The sequence below is a fragment of the Myripristis murdjan genome, chromosome 3 (assembly GCF_902150065.1).
Source record: "Myripristis murdjan chromosome 3, fMyrMur1.1, whole genome shotgun sequence".
In the NCBI taxonomy this organism is placed as follows: domain Eukaryota; kingdom Metazoa; phylum Chordata; class Actinopteri; order Holocentriformes; family Holocentridae; genus Myripristis; species Myripristis murdjan.
The window spans coordinates 34,566,228-34,583,992 of NC_043982.1; the positions used below are offsets into that span (position 1 = coordinate 34,566,228).

Sequence of the window (17,765 nt, forward strand, 5' to 3'; positions counted from 1 at the left end):
TATGTAACTCGACCCACAGTCTCAGAGTTCAAACCACTCCTCAAAGAGTCTGTTTTGTTTTCCCCACAACCCCAAATCAGCTCAATCCAGTTGCATCAGCATAAAAGAGATACAACTCAAATGCCTCTCAAGGGGTTCACTGAGGATCACCAGAAATCAAATAGACAGTCAAAACTGAGGTAGCAGCATCTGCTATCACTGTTCAGTAACACTGATTATTTTATATACAACGTTAAATACCAGGTAGTCACGCTTTTACCAGTTTTACCAGTTGGCTTCAGTGGCTCAGACTTTAGTAGGTGGTCACAATCTGGTGCAGTCACTATCTGGCCTCCACTGACTGGCAGAGTGTGTGTGTGTGTCTGTGAGAGGAAGACAGCCGCAGGAGAGAACAAGAGAAGTGAACATCAAAGCGAGTCTCATGCCGGCGGCTTAAAAAAAATGACTTGACACATTGTATTCGATGACAATATAGTCATGTACTACATCCCACATAGAACAAGCCACGAATCATTGAGTATATTCATTATATCGCCCACCCTTACCACAGACCTGATTTGACATGCATTAACTAAATTATTATAAATGAATTAAAGACATTATGTACACAATGAGATTAAAGTGTGCCTTTGCTTGTGTGCGCGTGTACATGTGTGTGTTAATGGGCTGCGGTTGTAGTGGTTTTAGCTGTGATGTCAGCTCTTTATTTTTTCTATCAGGAGTGGCTGATTTATCTTGTGCAACAGGACAAAGAAAATGTTTACCCTGCCCATGGCCCTGATGACATAGCCTCTTCTAATCTATACAGTTGCACAAATATGTGCATATACACACCCAAAGCACATACAGGCAGGTTGTGTGTGTGTGTGTGTGTGTGTGTGTGTGTGTGAGCACTAACTGTGCCAGCTGTTGTTTACCCCATATCCCTGCCTTATTTACTTAAGCAGGGCACCTCTCTCTCAGGACAGAATGAGGTATGGGTGCATTGCCCAGCCTTGACGCAGGACTGGCACTGGCATCACCCAGGCTATTCTTAGAGGGTCATCACCCCACTCGCTGTGATACATCACCCAGTAACATGACTAACTCCAGACGGGCCCCAGCACTAATCCCTCAAAGTCCCCTATGTAGGTCGTTTTGACAGATAGTGCACATATACACTCCACAGAGGAGATCCGCACTCTCACACTCAGAGTCACAGACACATAAATCCACCTGGCTATCTGAAGCATTTTTAAGGCTCCTAGAACTGAGAAATGTTAATTAAATGATACTATGTGTTGTTGCGCTGTGTGATTGGATGGTATTCTAATCAGTGATGTTGCCAGAGAATATTTTATAAGGCTTCTCTCTCAGTTTTATTTGGCCTCAAAGGGGTTGTGTCCTCTTGAATACATTATTTTAAATGGAAATTATGCCATTGAAATGGAATTTGTTTAAAAAAAAAAAAAAAAACATATCTTATGCTTTTAAAAGCACCTTTTCAATGATGTGTGTATAAAGACTGTTTGTATCTCTTTTTTTCAGTATGAGGCGGCACCCCAAAGAGAGGCCTGCCCCGAATAACCTCATGGTAAGTTAAACCAAACCTGACCTTAAAAAGCTTCAAGGACCACAGGCTACAAATTTTAAAACCTGTGTACAGAAGGAGATCATATTCATGCATCCTAATAAAAATTCCAATTAGACACAATTTTATTATCTCCATAGCCTTTGGAATATGCAATTGTAATTTTTCAAAATGATAGAGGTTTTTCGGGTCATGGCCCTTCATAGTCGGCGTTGTGGAAACAACGGTAATGCTACCCATGAAAGAATGTGCTACAATGTCAGAAAAAGGTCAGACAGGAACCTTGAGGTAGGATTGAGACCTACTTCAACTCTCTAATTAATTTAATCCACTGCAGTGGTGCCAGTCTGAATGAATCAGGCTGAGATACTGTACCAGAGTTGGATAATTATTGTCTACAAGTTTTAACGATGAATGGAAATTTGAGCAAGGGACAAAAGGAAGTCATAATAGTGTGTCTGTGTGTTTGTACGTATGAACCACTACCAACGTGTGCCCATCACCATGTGAACTTGTGATTTTTACATTTTACTCTACAGAACATAGTTCATCCTCAAACAAAATCTACAAGTATGGCTCAATCTAATGACAAGTGAGCTTTTCCAAAATGCTCTTCCATGTTAACATTTAGCCGTGAAAGTATAGGCATTTTCAGATTTACACACCTTGGAGACTGTTCTTGAAAAGCTCCATTTTCATGGGTGCTCTGATTCATGAGGACTAATATAATTACTGGCTCAGTGATTGCATCTGCTACTTAACACCTTTCAGAAGCTTATTTTGACACCAACATGTCTGTGATTGTTATTGCTAAGAGGAGACATGAGACAGAGACAAGTCATGGGATCGCTCATTTGTGTCAGTGATGGAGCGTTTTGAGTCTTAATGAAACTGTAATCCACACAGCAACACGTTTACATTTTGCAGTGCATGAAAGTTTATTTGTTTAACTAAAACCTCCAATTCTGCTGCTGTGATCTTCTGTTTTCCTTGGTCAGTGTCACCATGCTATACTGAGAGAGAGACACATGCGCAAAACAGGTTTTTATGTTCTTCTGGGCATATCTTAATAACGAAATTTGTGGTTATGTTCAATTTAATATTGGTTTTGAGTTAATAGGACATTAATTTGGCCATGGCCTTAAGCGCAAAGCATCACAAAACTCATAGTACTTAGCACTTAGTCAATCTGCCCCATGAGCTAGATGGACTGGCAAGGTTTGCCAAATGTTTTTTTTTTGGAGACCATAATATCAGCGTTAGCTACAGTTGGTAACTCGATGAGCTTGTCTGATGATCTTCAGCTTAGAGAAGGTAAGATGGCACGAATCACACGCAGCATCATGTTAGCAGTTTACTCTCAGTCACCCGAGTGGAGAACCACAACTGACATACGGTGCCACTGCTGGCAGTTTGGTGAATCAGTCTGATGATTACAATCAGGGCACAATAAAAATGGTGAAGTAAAGATGACTTGGATGATAAAATCGGTAAAAGAGTAAGACCAGTCCAGAGTATTTTTAATAGTTAAAAGTTAGCTGTGATGACACACGCTCCTCCAGCGTCTCCTTATCCGCCACAAAGTTGTTTATTTTTGAAGGAAGAAAGAGAGCTTTCAGAAAAAGTGACAATTTATCACCACCTGTATGATTCGTCTGTGAGGGAAGTGTTTCTGTCCATCTGTTTTGACAGAGAACTGTACAGGAACTGAATATTACCATGCTTCTTCTTTGTCTTCCTGTTTGAAAGTTCAAATGACAAAAACCTTAGATTTTGCACAAGACAAAGCTGTTGCCTTGTAGTTTTAAGAATAATAGCCATAGACTCCAGAGTCGCAGAAGTTCGAGTTCTCCCTCTCAGCATGTGCTCAACGTATGAGCAACACCACAATGCTTCTTCTCAGTCGTGGACTCGATGGTTTTCTCTGATCTTGCATTAGCACACAAGGCCGCAGCAATTTGCACAAGCTGCCTTTTAAGAGTTGCAACACGCTCTGGTTTCTGTATCAGGACCAAGGACAGTGACAGTTTGGTCCACAGAGAGAGGAGGGGTGTGGGTGTGAGTGTAGGTCTGTGTTGAGGGGTGGGAGGGCTGCAAGGGTGTAAATGCAGAGCTGCTGACAGATTGTATGTTCTCAGTCTCACACCACAAAGGAGGAGTAAAGGGAAAAGTTAGGTGGTCATTTAAGGGAACTCATGCCTCAGAAATGTGGCTTACTCAAGGGGAAAGAAAATCAACTGTTTTTTTGTTCAGTATCTTCTGTTTTTGTGTGGCATGCTGCTTTTATGCGACTTGTTCACTAGTTAGTGTAATACATTTTATTTTCCATTAATTCTCAGTGAATAGACAGACATTTGAATGCCCAGTCCACAAATCTTGTAGACTGACCACCTTATATTAGTATGAATAGCAGAGGCTTTTTTTTTTTTTTTTGGACAGTCAGCTATGTCAGGAAGCACTGATGTAGCCGTGATCCTGCAGTCATTTTATCAATATATTTATCCTCCCTTTTCAAACACAAACTGCTTTTCGCTCTTTCGGCTTCCTTTGTTTGATGAAAACTTTCAGGGTCATTTGAGTTCACATTGCGACATTTTTCAGCTGTACTTCTAATCACTGCTTATCTTTGTTTCTTTTCCCTCTCCTTTCACATTCCTCCGCTGTCCCTTCCTTTGCATCCCTCAAGTCTATCTCAAACTCTCTTTCACTGTCCTTTCTTCCATTTTCTCTTCTCCCCCTTTCTTCCATCCCTCTTATCATTTTTACACTTGTTTTGTGTACACGTGTTTTTGGTCTTGCTCTTCCTACAGCACTTTTAATCTAGCTCTTTGCTCATGATGAACTGAAATGTGAGGTCATGGACGTGTGGCTTTGTGGCACCAGCCTTTTGATCATCTGTCGCTCGGCTCCTCCTCATTCTTTCATCTCTTCATCTCTTTCGCTACCTCTTTCTCTTCTCCTCCCTATTCCCCCAGACGCCTGTGTACGTATTGAAAGTCTCTACCTGTTCTGTCTATATGTTAATGCATCCAACCACAGCTGGAGGCCCCCACCTCACCTCTTTTTGTCCTCTCCCTCAGCTTGACTGAAAGTGCCACCGTTTGCTAATAGTTTTTATCTTTGCTACTCATTCCTCCAGGAAAGTAATGCCAGAAACTACCCACTCAAGTAGATACTGAGCAAATTAAGTTATTTTACGACCGTACCCCCCTCACCCACTAGCTCACTGGCTAGCTCATCAGGTTTCACTATGTGATTTCTCTAATCATTGGCATGGTTTTTATTGACGTCATTATTGTCACTGGGGTTTGGTCGTATTAGACATTCCTTTAGGGCTGCTGGGATACCAGATTCTCGTTTGATTGCATGTCTACTCTTAATACTGTCTGCCTCTGAAGCTTGACACAGTGGGTTACAAGTAATTGAATGCTTTGCTCAATCTGTCAATATTTTATACTGTTTAATTCGACTTGATTACCATGCCACCTTACACAAGAGCACAAAGAAACAAAAACCTTCTTCTTGGAGTCAAATTCAAAACAAAAATATAAGGAGAGCAACACTGACAATGCAAAAGACTGCAAGCACGGATAATACAAAAACAGTGTCAAACAAAACATTGCAGTACGGTGTTAACAGAAAAGTACAGAAATTTGTGCTGTGTAAAATTAAAGTAAAAAGGCTCAAACCCACTGGGCACACCTCGTTTGACGTATCTGTGGTGCAGTTTGCAGTGGCAACAGGCAACAGCAGGGCCTGGGCATTTGCACTTTGTCACTATAATGGATAATACAGTATCTTGACATTAATTTTGTAATCTGTTTTCATAGGTCTTTTTTTTATATTAATTTAACCGTATATTGCAGTAGGTCTGTTGATTTTTAATTTTCTTTGTTTTTCATGTCTTGGCTACTCTTCAAGATGAGCAGATTGTAAAATTTCTTTTCCTTGTCAAGTCAATGCCTGAATACCTGGCAGACCCAAAATGCATCCTCATCCCTGCAAAAGCAAGAGACTAGCTGCACGGGCTGATTGTCATAGCTGGGGGGTCTAATCGCTAAAAAGCTTAATTGGAATCACGTAAAAATTTAATTATGTCATTATATACTATCACATTTATAACTTTCAGAATCCATGGTGTTACCTCTTGTCACAGCGGTTCATTTCTCATTTCTCAGCACTGAATTCTCAGATACAGCCTGAATTTTGGCATCATTGTACATCATGTACACCAGTTTAACTCCACTCACAGTTTGACTGAATAAAAATGTCTAAATGTAAAACACCTGTAAATGTCTGTAGGTACGATATATTTGACACTAAATAACCGATCCTTTATGTCTCCTTTTCATATGGTTTCAGAATAATAATTTAGTACATAGATAATAATAATTACACTAAAGCTTGTCCCTATGACCCTGCCTCTTCCACAGGAAGAGAGGGAAAAAAACAAACAAAAGATAGAATTAATTATTAAATTAATAATAATAATAACTAATAATTTCTACTACAGTTAAAAAGACACATTAGGGCAACACACTCATTAATGTTGTTCTATATTCACTGCTCATGTATTTAAAAAAAAAAAAGTACAAAGGTATGATGTAAGTGCTTTGTGATGCAAAATATCTGCTCCTTATGGTCTCATTAAATTTATTTGAAACAAAGCAACTCAGTAAAACCAAATAAACTGTCAAGTCCCAAGTTATTAGCTGTATGCTTTCATAGCGTTATTTATTACGCATTACTGTGCCCTTAGCGTAGGGGTTAGCGATAAGTTTCAGGTTAATGAGCCGTAACAAAGGTAAATTTAGTGGCCTGTAAATCGACACCTTACCAAAAAGGCTTTTCGGCCACGGAGGCATTAGGTCGATCTCAGCGCAGATGGTTTACTCAGGAGTCATAACAGTCTGACCAGTAAGATCAAACATCCAACTGAGCTCTTTCTGTGTCTTTCAAGCTCAGGACTTCACGTGACATCTTCCCTCTCTCCTTCCCTTCCCCCTGTCCCCTTTGTAACGAATGGCATAATGAGCCATCAGATAGGAAAGTGACAGTGTGTTTTTCTCTCCCTGTGCTACTAATGCATCTTTCATTGTGGACACCCTATCCTGTCATCATAAGTTAATGACGTTAGTCAGTTCAGGAGACTTTCCACTGGCCCGTTCCCAGGGCATTAGCTGCAGGTATTTGGTGATGACCTGTCCTGTCTGAGGTTTCTTGCTTTTGATTCAATATAGGCCGTTGTTGTTCTCCTCCTCCTCCTCCTCCACGTCCTCCTACTTGACAACAAGACCAAGTCTGTCTGAAATGTAAAGGCTGCACATATCTGTTCGTTTGAAGGGTTTAGAGCAATAAAAAGAGAAAATATTGTCTTCTTCTTTTTTACAAATCAGTTGAGGTTGATTTGTAAAATTGGTATAGCGTTAGTTGATGAGTGTGTATGGTTGTGTATGCATATGTGCTTTTGTGTGTTTGTGTGTGTATGTGTGTGCGTGTGTGTGTGAGTGAGTGACAGAGAGAGAGAGAGGGAGAGAGAGAGAGGGAGAGAGATGATCCCATACCCCTCTATTCTTCGAATGTGATTTGATGGACATTTCAACACACACACACACACACACACACACACAAGCACACACTCCCCCCTCTCCTCTTTGTCCTCTATTCCCTATCCAGCGGCCTTCACACAGCCTTTTAGCACCTTTGTCAATGTAGGACCCTCCTCTGCTTTTCTATTCATATGCACACATACACACACAGGCACTCCCTAGCCCCCTTCCAACCCCAGAGGCACCAGATGAGCCCCTCAGTCTCTCACAAAGAAACCCCTCCTGTCTGTGACTATCCCAAAATTCAGCTGCGACCAACGCGCGCGCACATACACACACACACACACACACACACACATACAAACACACACTCACACACAAATCACTGATGGAAACTAAATAACACGGGACAGTGTTTTAAGTTGCACCCACCACATCACCAATATCCACAGCCGCTGTTAACTGATCTTTGTTTTTAGCATGCCTTCAGTTCTGCATCATCATCCAACCACGGTCTCATCATCATGCTGACTGTCGTTAACAAGAGGGTCACAACTGATCTATAATTTAGCGAGCATAATAACCCATGGCCTTTGCCACCCTTGCTGTTCCTTTATTTTAGTCCTTAATTCTTTAATTCAGTTCATTTGTGAAACGGGACAATACGGTGCAGAAAAGTACACCTGGGTAAAAGCATGTTTTTTCCTCTGTCCACAGTCTAATGATTGTGCATTATTCTTGATGTGCTGTGTGATATTTTTCAGCTTTTTGTGCATGATGCATTGTGTGATTTTTTTTTTTTTTATTAATTTTGATGTGCATTTGAAGCTGTGGAAACTGTTATACTCTCTCAGGATGGTAAAGGCCTACATATCTATTTATATTACTACATGTGCAAAAAGGATTCTCACATGCATGCTTATTTATCATTGCACCTCTTTCTTGCCTCTGCTTTGACTTTGCTCACATCCTCTGTGTCTACTCCTCCCTAAACTTTGCTGCTATTTTTTTTTTTTTTTTCACTTTGAGATGTTTTCTCACTTGTACCCTTGGGCCTTCATTGAAATGAACCCCTTTCACACATGCAGTCTTTTCCGTTACTGGTGTTGAATTTTTGCATCAGTGTGTCATTTGTGAATGATATTTGGAGACAGAATGATAAAAAATGGTGGAGGTCTCTGAGGGCTTAGTAAGCCATACGTGCCATAACAGTTACAGTGCTATCAGCATTCAAGTTGTCTCTTGACAATGCCAGCTTTGACCTGCAGTGGGCAGAAAGTGGAGACTTGTTTGTTGGGTGAAAGTCTGGTCACTCGGAAGATGTCTTTTGACTCCTGTGTTCAACCCTCACAGTGCTCTGTTGTGTTGCCTCACTGACTGAATGTGGTGCCAAATCAGACTCTTCATCTCCTTAGATTTCAAGTCATCCTGCTCTACCATGATCTGGTCATTATTTGTTTCTCCTATGTTACTTTCAGAAGTTCTCACAGTCTGATGCATGCTTTTGTATACCCAACAGGAGACTCTATCAAGACGTATAGCTGATGATACTCCTTAATGCCTTTCTTCATTTTTTATCACCTTGGATATTGATGATTAACATTTAGGGCCCTATTTTCATACAAGCATAGTATGCAAAGCACACTAGGCAGTGATGGTTTCTCCTCACGTGAGTGCATTTGGTATTTTGGGTGGAGCGGCACAGTAGTGGGTGTGTTGTCATGACAGCACTCTGCAATTTTGGTGCCATGGATGACCGAGATTTGCATCCACCAGTGTCTACCTGCTCAGACCAGGTCAATGGCACAGCACAGCTAGTTTGTGTGTTATCTTGGCCACTTTAGTTGGTTTAAGTCACAAAACCCTGGTTTATATGTTACGCTTATCCATTCCAATCTCTATATTAATCTGAAGGTGGAAAAATATGTAAATGTATTTATCCGTTGTGTGGCGGTGGTTAAATAATCATTTGAAGAAAACTACGGTGCATTATGGTGCACAAACAATACTGAAATCATATCTTTACAAACGTATTCTTACAAAGGCTCGGTGATGATCTTAACTACATTGTGCTCAACATATAAATGAAATTTTCAACGTGTTGGAGACCCACATGACAAGGAAGTTTGGGATTTTTCATCATATTTCCTGTAATTCCACACAATCTAATATTGTACTTTCCTCAACACAATAAAAGTAAAAAGCTTCAGTTAGAAATTTGTTGGTGTTGTTACAGACATACATATAACTTAGCTTTGATGCATTATATGTCATGACGATGTGTGTTGTCGTGCCTCCTGCAGACTGCACCCTGGACATTTAACCACACTTTGTACCGTGTACCAAGGTACATGAAAACAGTGTTCTGGCTCTTCGATTGGTGGATATTTTGAGGATGCTGTACCTCACTACACTTTTCTGGGGCAGATTCAAAAGTAACATAAAATGCTTAAATCATAATTTTCGAGGGGAAATAAGGTTGTAACATCCAGAAGTGGAGATTTCCCCCTTTCCCTGCACACTAAGATTGGCCAAAGTACAGACACACATACACACACCAACCACTGCCAGACAGTTTGCAGAGGGAGCTAGTGATTAGCATGCAAATCTGTAAAGACCTAGTTATTCTACCTACCTCTTCACCTCTCTCCCTCTCTCTCTCTCTCTCTCTCTCTCACACACACACACACACACACACACACACACCATGTTCCTTCCAACACTATTCTAATGAGGTGATGACCAGTCTCTTGTTATAATTGCCTCAAACTCCTTTTAATTTCTTCTGAGATTATTAATCATATATAAAGTTATTTAAAATCGCATAAATTAATCTTCGATTAAAAAGACCCATCAAAGGCTCCAAACAATTAAAGAGTGAGGTAGAATTTCCCCTGGGTTTAGGCCATTTCTATTTGAGCTGTGCATTCAGGTGATTATCCCGTTTTGATGTGGCTAGACGGTGATTAATGTAGCCATACTTTAAAATGAGTCTGCCTCCCCCAACTCACCTCTAACCATGCACTGCTACAGCAGTAACTCAGAACATCTTTGACCTAACTAAGGAGTATTTATTTGATCCAAATCTTTCCTTACACTTTTCTTGCTTACTTCAGGTTGTAGGTAATGTAATTGTTGGATTGTTCCTCTGCATGGCATGCGTGTGCGTGTGCATGCATGTTTGTGTGTGTGTGTGTGTGTGTGCATGTATGCATGCATGAGAGAGAGAAAGAGAACAATGTATTTGTGTTTCACTCAGTGTCAGGTTGTGCGGTTGCCTGAATGTGTATCTAAACCAGAACACGACACTTGAGGCAACTTGTGTCTAAGATCAACAGGGAGCCTGCAGATAACTTTGTCTAAGTTAATATCTTGTGTTTCTAGAGTGTGCGGGCAAGCCTGTGTGTGTGTGTGTGTGTGTGTGTGGTATGACAAGGCAAAGCCAGGTACCTTCATCCAGGTCAAATTCCATCAGACATTGCCGGTCTGTCAGGGTTAGTTGTGGAGCAGAGGTGGACTCCTGGATATTAAAGACATCACTCTGGACTTCCCTCTTTTTTGCCTCTACAGAGGCAAGGGGGAATGATTGATGAGATGGGTATTCAGCACATAGGGGCACCCAGGAGCGTCCACTCCACCCCTCTCATACTGACACAGACATACACACACACACATGCTCTCACTGATAGGAGAGTAATTAACCTCAGACTGTGTTAACCCCAGCTGCCCATTAGAAGGACAACAGGATTGATGGGGCTCCCCACAGTCCTTCGCAGTCTCTACAGTCTGGGCAGGATTAGAGCTCACTGGAATGTATTACCATTTTCTCTCACAATATAAACTACACCGGGCTAATAATGCTGAGCTGAAATGCTCAAATTGATGGCCCCTAAAGGGAAAGAAATACCACTTTCAAGCACTTTGATTCTGGCTGATTCTGAGTAAGAATCACAGTGGTACAATAAAATTGCTTTATTACAAGTTGAATATTTGATTCTGATTGGTCAGGGCCATTGTCGAGTTTCAGCATCATCACCGTACCTGTTTGTTCCCAATTAATACGCTTCACATAGAAAGCCTTGCTGCTATGTGTGATGTTGGCTACTATTAGCAAGCTAGCTACATATGAAGACAGAAGTTAGTTCAATAGCTGACTGACTACACCCAGTGTCAAAAAGATATTAGATAGATAGATTTATCTTTATTGATCCCCCAAAGGAGAAATTCAAATGACATAGCAGCAGCTGTAATAGTTAAAATCATGGCAAGAAATGTTTTCTCCTGTGTGCTAGAAATTGTTTCTCCTATTTCCCTGTAAGAAATACATCCATTATATCTGTTAACCTCCATGAGGAGGTGAAGTATTTACCTCCCAGAGGAACCCTGGAGGGTCTTCAGTTCTGCGTCGGTCATTATTTTTCAATAGAGGATCACCTCATCCTGGATTATCCCTTATGTATACACCCTTGTGTGATATTGTTTTTATTATATAAGCTAGCTAGTCTTGCCCACCTGCTATATTGTATATACACAGCCTTCACTTGAAGATTTTTGACTGTTAAGCTGCAAACTGAGGACTCAAGGAGGAAAAAGTGGACTTGCAGTTGGGTCTATAAAGTTGGCCTACTTTGTTTCTAATCTTAAAACGACAGTCTGTACAAGTTTGGGAACTGCCACAGGGCTTTGTCTTGTTCTATTAAACCACTTTAAGTCATAGTAATGTGGAGTTTGGCCCCTTTCTTGAAGTTTTAGATATTGACAATATGTGTGTATCTGTTGCAAATGATTCATATACCTGCCAAGCACAGTGTTGTAAAACTGTAAAATGTGTTGGGGGCTTTTCTGTGGTTTTGTGTGCATGCGTTGCAGGATGATGTGCTAATCCACTGATATACCTCGACACCTGTCTGTTAACACTTACCTATAAGCCATTGCTCCAGTTTTAAACATAACCATGTGTCCCGCAGTTACTATTCAGTTGAGCAAAAATCTTAACCCACAAGGTCTTCTTTTGCGAGTCAACCTTTTAGTTAGGACAGTGTACTACTGTTTGTAGTTTGTGAAGAACAGATATCATCAAAATCAGGGCCGACAAGTCCATTTACGCAGGCTAGCCACGGCGTTGTTTATCTAATTGTAACTCCAGACACGACAAATGGAATTCATGGGTCAGCCTCAGTTGGCGTGTCTCATTTACAGCCTCTTCCACTCTCACCTCTGACTCCACTCTGACCTCTGGGACCCGGCTCAAGTTCACAATATGCTCCCCCAGATGAGGCCGGGTGTTAGGGCTCTTGTCATTGAGATATCACGTGTGACATCTCTGTTTCAGTCCATGGCCTAAGTGTTGCTCTTCCAGTAATTATTACAAGTGAGGGCTGTCAATATTTTGGTAAACCTGATGAGCCCTCAGTCAACACAGACTGGACGTGTCTGTTTGTTTACAATTTGTTTACTAGTGCTGTTGATTAAAAACAGTCACATGCTGGTACATAAATAGCTCAAGCAATTGTTATTTACTCAGAAATTGTAGAAAATATTCTTTAATTCAAAAGCAATTGTTTGGTAAAATAAATTACTTTTTCTTGAGAGAGAAAAGATGGTTATCATAATTACTGATACCGTATTTGCTGGTAGGTTATTTAACATCCGTCTTAGTGTCTGTAGAATGATGCTTAAACTACACAAGGTCTTCCTCAGGCAGCAGAGGAGCTCTGAGCTTGAGACGTGGTTCAACTTCAGTAGCTGCTAAACCAAGTCAATATTTGTGTTCATTTTTTGCTTTGAGGTGCTCATATGTGGCTGCACAGAAAATAAATTACTTATTTATGTGTTACATGATTACTCACCATTTCTATGGCATGTAATCTGACCCCTTAAGAATGTCTTCTTTTCTACTTTTTAAATAAACAACTTGCAATTCATAGATTTTTCTATGGGTTTATAAGCTGTTATTGAAATATTTTCCATCCACACACATATCTGTGTAGCTTTCAGACTGAAGATCATAGATGCCTCTGACCCGGGCTTTCAGTTGAGCATTGTTCCTCTTGGCTTTATCCTTTATTTTATAATTATTTTATGTCTGTCATGACCTAAAATGGTTGACATAACTGAAACATAACATATTTTCAAAGACCATCAAAGCCAGCAGTCAACAATGGACTCAACCTGCTCTTCATTTTGCCAAATACAAGCCTCAGTCAGTGATTGAGTGCTGTAGCGTGGGGCAGGCCCACAGTTGGCAGCTGTGGGGCAGACAGCTGCCTCTCAGTCGACACCTAGGGAATCAAAGTCCCCTATGCTCCACCTCTGATGTGCAGGAAGTTCAATGTGAATGAAGAAAATTGAATTAAGCAGTGAAGTTAAATTCAGCAATAATCATATGCAATATCAAGTCACTGCATTCAGTTTCAGATTTTGCCACTTGCTGCTGGTATTAACATCCTTCATACCTATGTATATTTCTTCAAACCCAAGTGAATTAATCAAAACTTTCAAATGTCTCCTTAATTCAGTTAACTTAAGACTTTTCTCTCTCCTTCCTTCAGGATCATTCCTTCATCATGCAGTATAACGATGGCAATGCAGAGGTGGTGTCGATGTGGGTTTGTCGTTGCCTGGAGGAGAGGAGAGCTCAGCAGGCGCAGGGACGCATGTGACCCCATTTCAACTTTTGACCCCCAATCCATGAACTCTCACCAAGAGCTTAACGGTCAGCAAAGTCAACACTCACTGCACCACTGACCTGATGTGGATGGACAAAAATGACCAGATATTAACTTAAATATTTTATGGCCTGTGAGACATTCTTCCCTTCAACGCGCTCTTGAATGATGACAGTGGAGAGCTTGTATCCACTGTTGGGCCTTTTATCGAAAATTTCACCTGTTCTCTTGACACTCAGACACTCATCAGATCTCTGTATAGCCTTCCCTCTCCAGACCCAAACTGATCCCCACATTGTTTGGGGCTGCTCCTAGAGGTATGCACGCTGGTCTGATTAACTGTCTAATGCTTTACCAGTGAGAGTTCTCTATCAACTGTTACGGTTTTTGCTTCTCAAAATTTACCCATTTTCAATACTTTGATTGTAATTTTTGTGTCTTAATTGTATGAACCAGGCTGCTTGGTGACTTTATCACAACATAAAGCACATCTGCCTGAATTACCATTAAGGGGCTTGCAAAAAGCAGAAGAACACTCTTTCTGTCCAGTCAAGTTTGAATACTGACCTTCCTGGGAGTTTCTGTTGGTGAAGTAAAGCCTGCGCCCAAACAACAATGGGCGCGAATGTCAGTGGAATAAAATACTGACAAACGTCGCCATAGCTTGGCAAGGTTACCGACTGTAGAATTCACACTCGCATCACGAGAACTGGGCGTTCTTTCAGTTTAAAGCTCTTTTTTTGCCTTTGTTGCCATATTGGACATTTTCTCTCCATTGTGCTGTTGTGTGAACTGTTGAAATTCTGCTGAACCTGATCTCAACTTTCATTCAGTAACTAATTTATTTTTTTTAAGTGACATGTTTTTTTTTTTTTTTTTTATTTGACACCAAAACTTGTAATTCAAGACCAAGCTGGGATCACACAGAAATAATGGAATTATTATTCAGTGTGCTTTACTGTGGAGGGCGTGTCATTAAGGCAGAGCACTCAACACCAAAATAAATATTGACAAGTCAAATGGAGATTGATGTGGATTTCATAAGATAAAGGCAAGATGGTAAGTTAGGTGACTGAAGTAAAATGGCAACTGTTTCGACATGATCTTTGATGTTTTCCTCAAATGGCCTTTTTCTGAGTGGAAAACCCGGAAGTTTTGTTGGGCGGCTGATGAAATGTTCAGTGATCAAGTGCAATTAAATATAATCACTTTCATAAAGGCAAAGCAGGTGTGGCCTACAGTGACATGGGGCACTTTGGTGTGAGGATCAGAGGAAAAGATTTTTGAGAAATAATGACAGTGCATCGGCACGATACAAAAAAAAGGTTTGACTGTGGGTGTGATGTGTACTGTCTTCTCTGCCTTGATTGGTGTGTTGTTGCCCTCTGCAGTAATGAGGGAATAGATGGAAGACAGAGCAAAACGTTCTCTAAACATCAGTCACTGACCTAAGTTGAGAATTCACTCTGTGTGTACCACTACCATGTGTATGGTTTGTGCACTGTATACCAATTAGTTTGGTCAAGCTTTACAGGAGGGAGCCTTGCATCTCTTTCAGAGTGGACTTGGTTTGGCATCTGTACTTTAACATTTACATTCCTGTGTAACTGACTGTGCTCCTGGGCCAAAGATGGAAAAAAATGTGTTGGAAATCGCAGCATCTTCAATCCAATGGTAATCCGCTCACAATCAGACTACAGCTGGGGAGGAAAAGTCGTTCTAGCAACTTCCAATGGTTGTGATCGAATTTTAGGAAGAGAAACCTTCCAGTGAATTTGACATGTAATTATATCCCCAAAATGATGGTGTCTGAGATATTACAGATTTTCCTTGGCTTTTGCCAAGTCCGTTGCAGATGCTAGTTCAAACCTTTTCAAATTGCCGTGTACATTAATGACCCATAGAGGCAGAACCCTGTTGACCTTGGTGAACCCATGACCTCTCCTCTTGCCACACCCTCAAGTCACATTTGTTTTGGGGATATACCCCGTTGTCGTTCACTGACAGCAGGCTTGTTCATCACAGTTATGGTTCTGTTTATGAAGTAAATATTTCATGGTAAAATCTGTGTTGACTTAACCGTATGAATAGGAATTTTCATTAATTAACACAGTCAGGAAGTGTGCAAGCTGTCTCTTTCCCTCCTCATATGAAAAAATTGATGGGTGCCATCAACTGTCTCACTTTGAAACCTGTAAATTGTGAACAACTTCTTTACTTTTACATTTATGCAGTTTCCTTGACGTTGGGAAGCACTAGTATGCCATCTTTCAAGAAAACAAAGTACAGTAGGCTACAACTTTGGTATTTAGCATAACTCAGAAATGGAGGTTGCTTGAATTGAGAAGATATTCCCAATAACTGAAATACATCAACATGTGACTTTCAACAGTTTTACATGATCAGTACAGTGTTTGTTGTTTGGTTATTCCACTTATTTTTTGTTTGGATTAGTGAAATTCCACTATATTCTGATTCCACTATATTCTGATTACAACTGTCTGACATTTGTCCACATAACCTTAAGTTGGCCTTAACTATAATTAAAGCTGTAAATACTTTTATATTTGGTAAAACCATTAAATTAATTGTTTTCAACAGCAGTACCATAATGCCTAGTGGCCCTCTATGAACACTTGGTAGGTGTTAATTGAATTACTTCTGTATGAAAAGAAAGACATTTTCTGTATAACTGTTAAATTCCTATGAACAGTTGTACTGTGAGCTCCAACAGTTTATTTTCAGTTTAATTTCATTTTGATAAATATTGTATTGTTTATGTAACCTTTTGGCTTTCTCACTTTGACTGTGATTTCAAAGACACATATATCTAATATCAGTGGAAATATTTATTTCCATGATGAATAGAATGTTGTTTTTTTGTTTGTTTTGTTTTGTTTGTTGCATTATTCCACTTATTTTGTACTCAGCGACACTGAGCCCAAGAAAAAATTCCCCACGGGGGCAATAAAGTATATTGTATGGTATCATATCATATTATTTTTACTTCCAGCCTTGTTACAACACAGATGTCTTGAATTCTTGGACTGACTCTCACCTAGGTTTTTTTTTTTTTTTTTTTTTTTTATTAAACCATGTTATCATTTACTCGCTCTTGAATCTGGAAGGATAAAGCCAGTAGGCGATTTAGGGGGGTTTCCATCCCTTTTGTTAGTAAAATGACCAAAAAGCAACCCCTCTTGTTAACCTGTCTCCCCTCCTCTCCATCTCCTGGTAGCAGAGGGAGAGCAGGGACAGAGGGGTTGTTTAGTTGAATAAGTTAGTGTAGTCTTCCTGACTCATTGATCCTTTATCTGACTGAGGTTTGTGCCCCGACTGTGGCTCTGAAATATCAGCAGCCTCACTGTGCTGTGTACTGATAAATCCATGGAGCTGTCCGTGGTGCTGAAGTAGCAGACGGCTTTGTAATTGCACCATTTTCTCTCAGCCCTGCTCTTCTGTATATTTCGTCTTGGATATACAGTGGAGGAAATAATTATTTGATCCCTTGCCGATTTTGTAAGTTTGCCTATTTACAAAGAAATGAACACTATTATAATTTTACTGGTAGGTTTATTCCAACAGTGAGCGATAGAATATCAAAAAGAAAATCCAGAAAATCACATTATATAAAAGATATAAACTGATTTGCATTTCACTGAGTGAAATAAGTATTTGATCCCCTAGCAACCATTAAGAATTCTGGCTCCCACAGACCTATTAGATACTCAACTAATAATAGATACTAATCTCAACTTGTTACCTGCATAAAAGACACCTGTCTCAACTTGTCACCTGTATATAAGACAGCTGTTCACAGAATCAATCAATCAGACTCCAACCTCTCCATCATGGGCAAGACCAAAGAGCTGTCTAAGGATGTCAGGGACAAGATTATAGACCTGCACATGGCCGGAAAGTGCTACAAGACCATAAGCAAGAAGCTGGGTGAGAAGGAGACAACTGCTGGTGCAATTA

At 40.3% G+C, this 17,765-nt stretch overlaps 1 protein-coding gene across 1 annotated transcript in view; it reads left to right on the plus strand.

Annotated features, from left to right (window-relative positions):
- The window catches only part of map2k5 (mitogen-activated protein kinase kinase 5), a 75,161-nt gene extending 58,387 nt beyond the window's left edge, over positions 1 to 16,774 (plus strand). The window contains exons 21-22 of the mRNA XM_030048346.1: positions 1,528 to 1,573; positions 13,671 to 16,774. Of these exons, the coding sequence (XP_029904206.1) occupies positions 1,528 to 1,573; positions 13,671 to 13,781 (157 nt within the window). The 3' untranslated portion in view covers positions 13,782 to 16,774. The remainder of the gene's footprint in view (positions 1 to 1,527; positions 1,574 to 13,670) is intronic.
- The last annotated feature ends 991 nt before the right edge of the window (positions 16,775 to 17,765 follow it).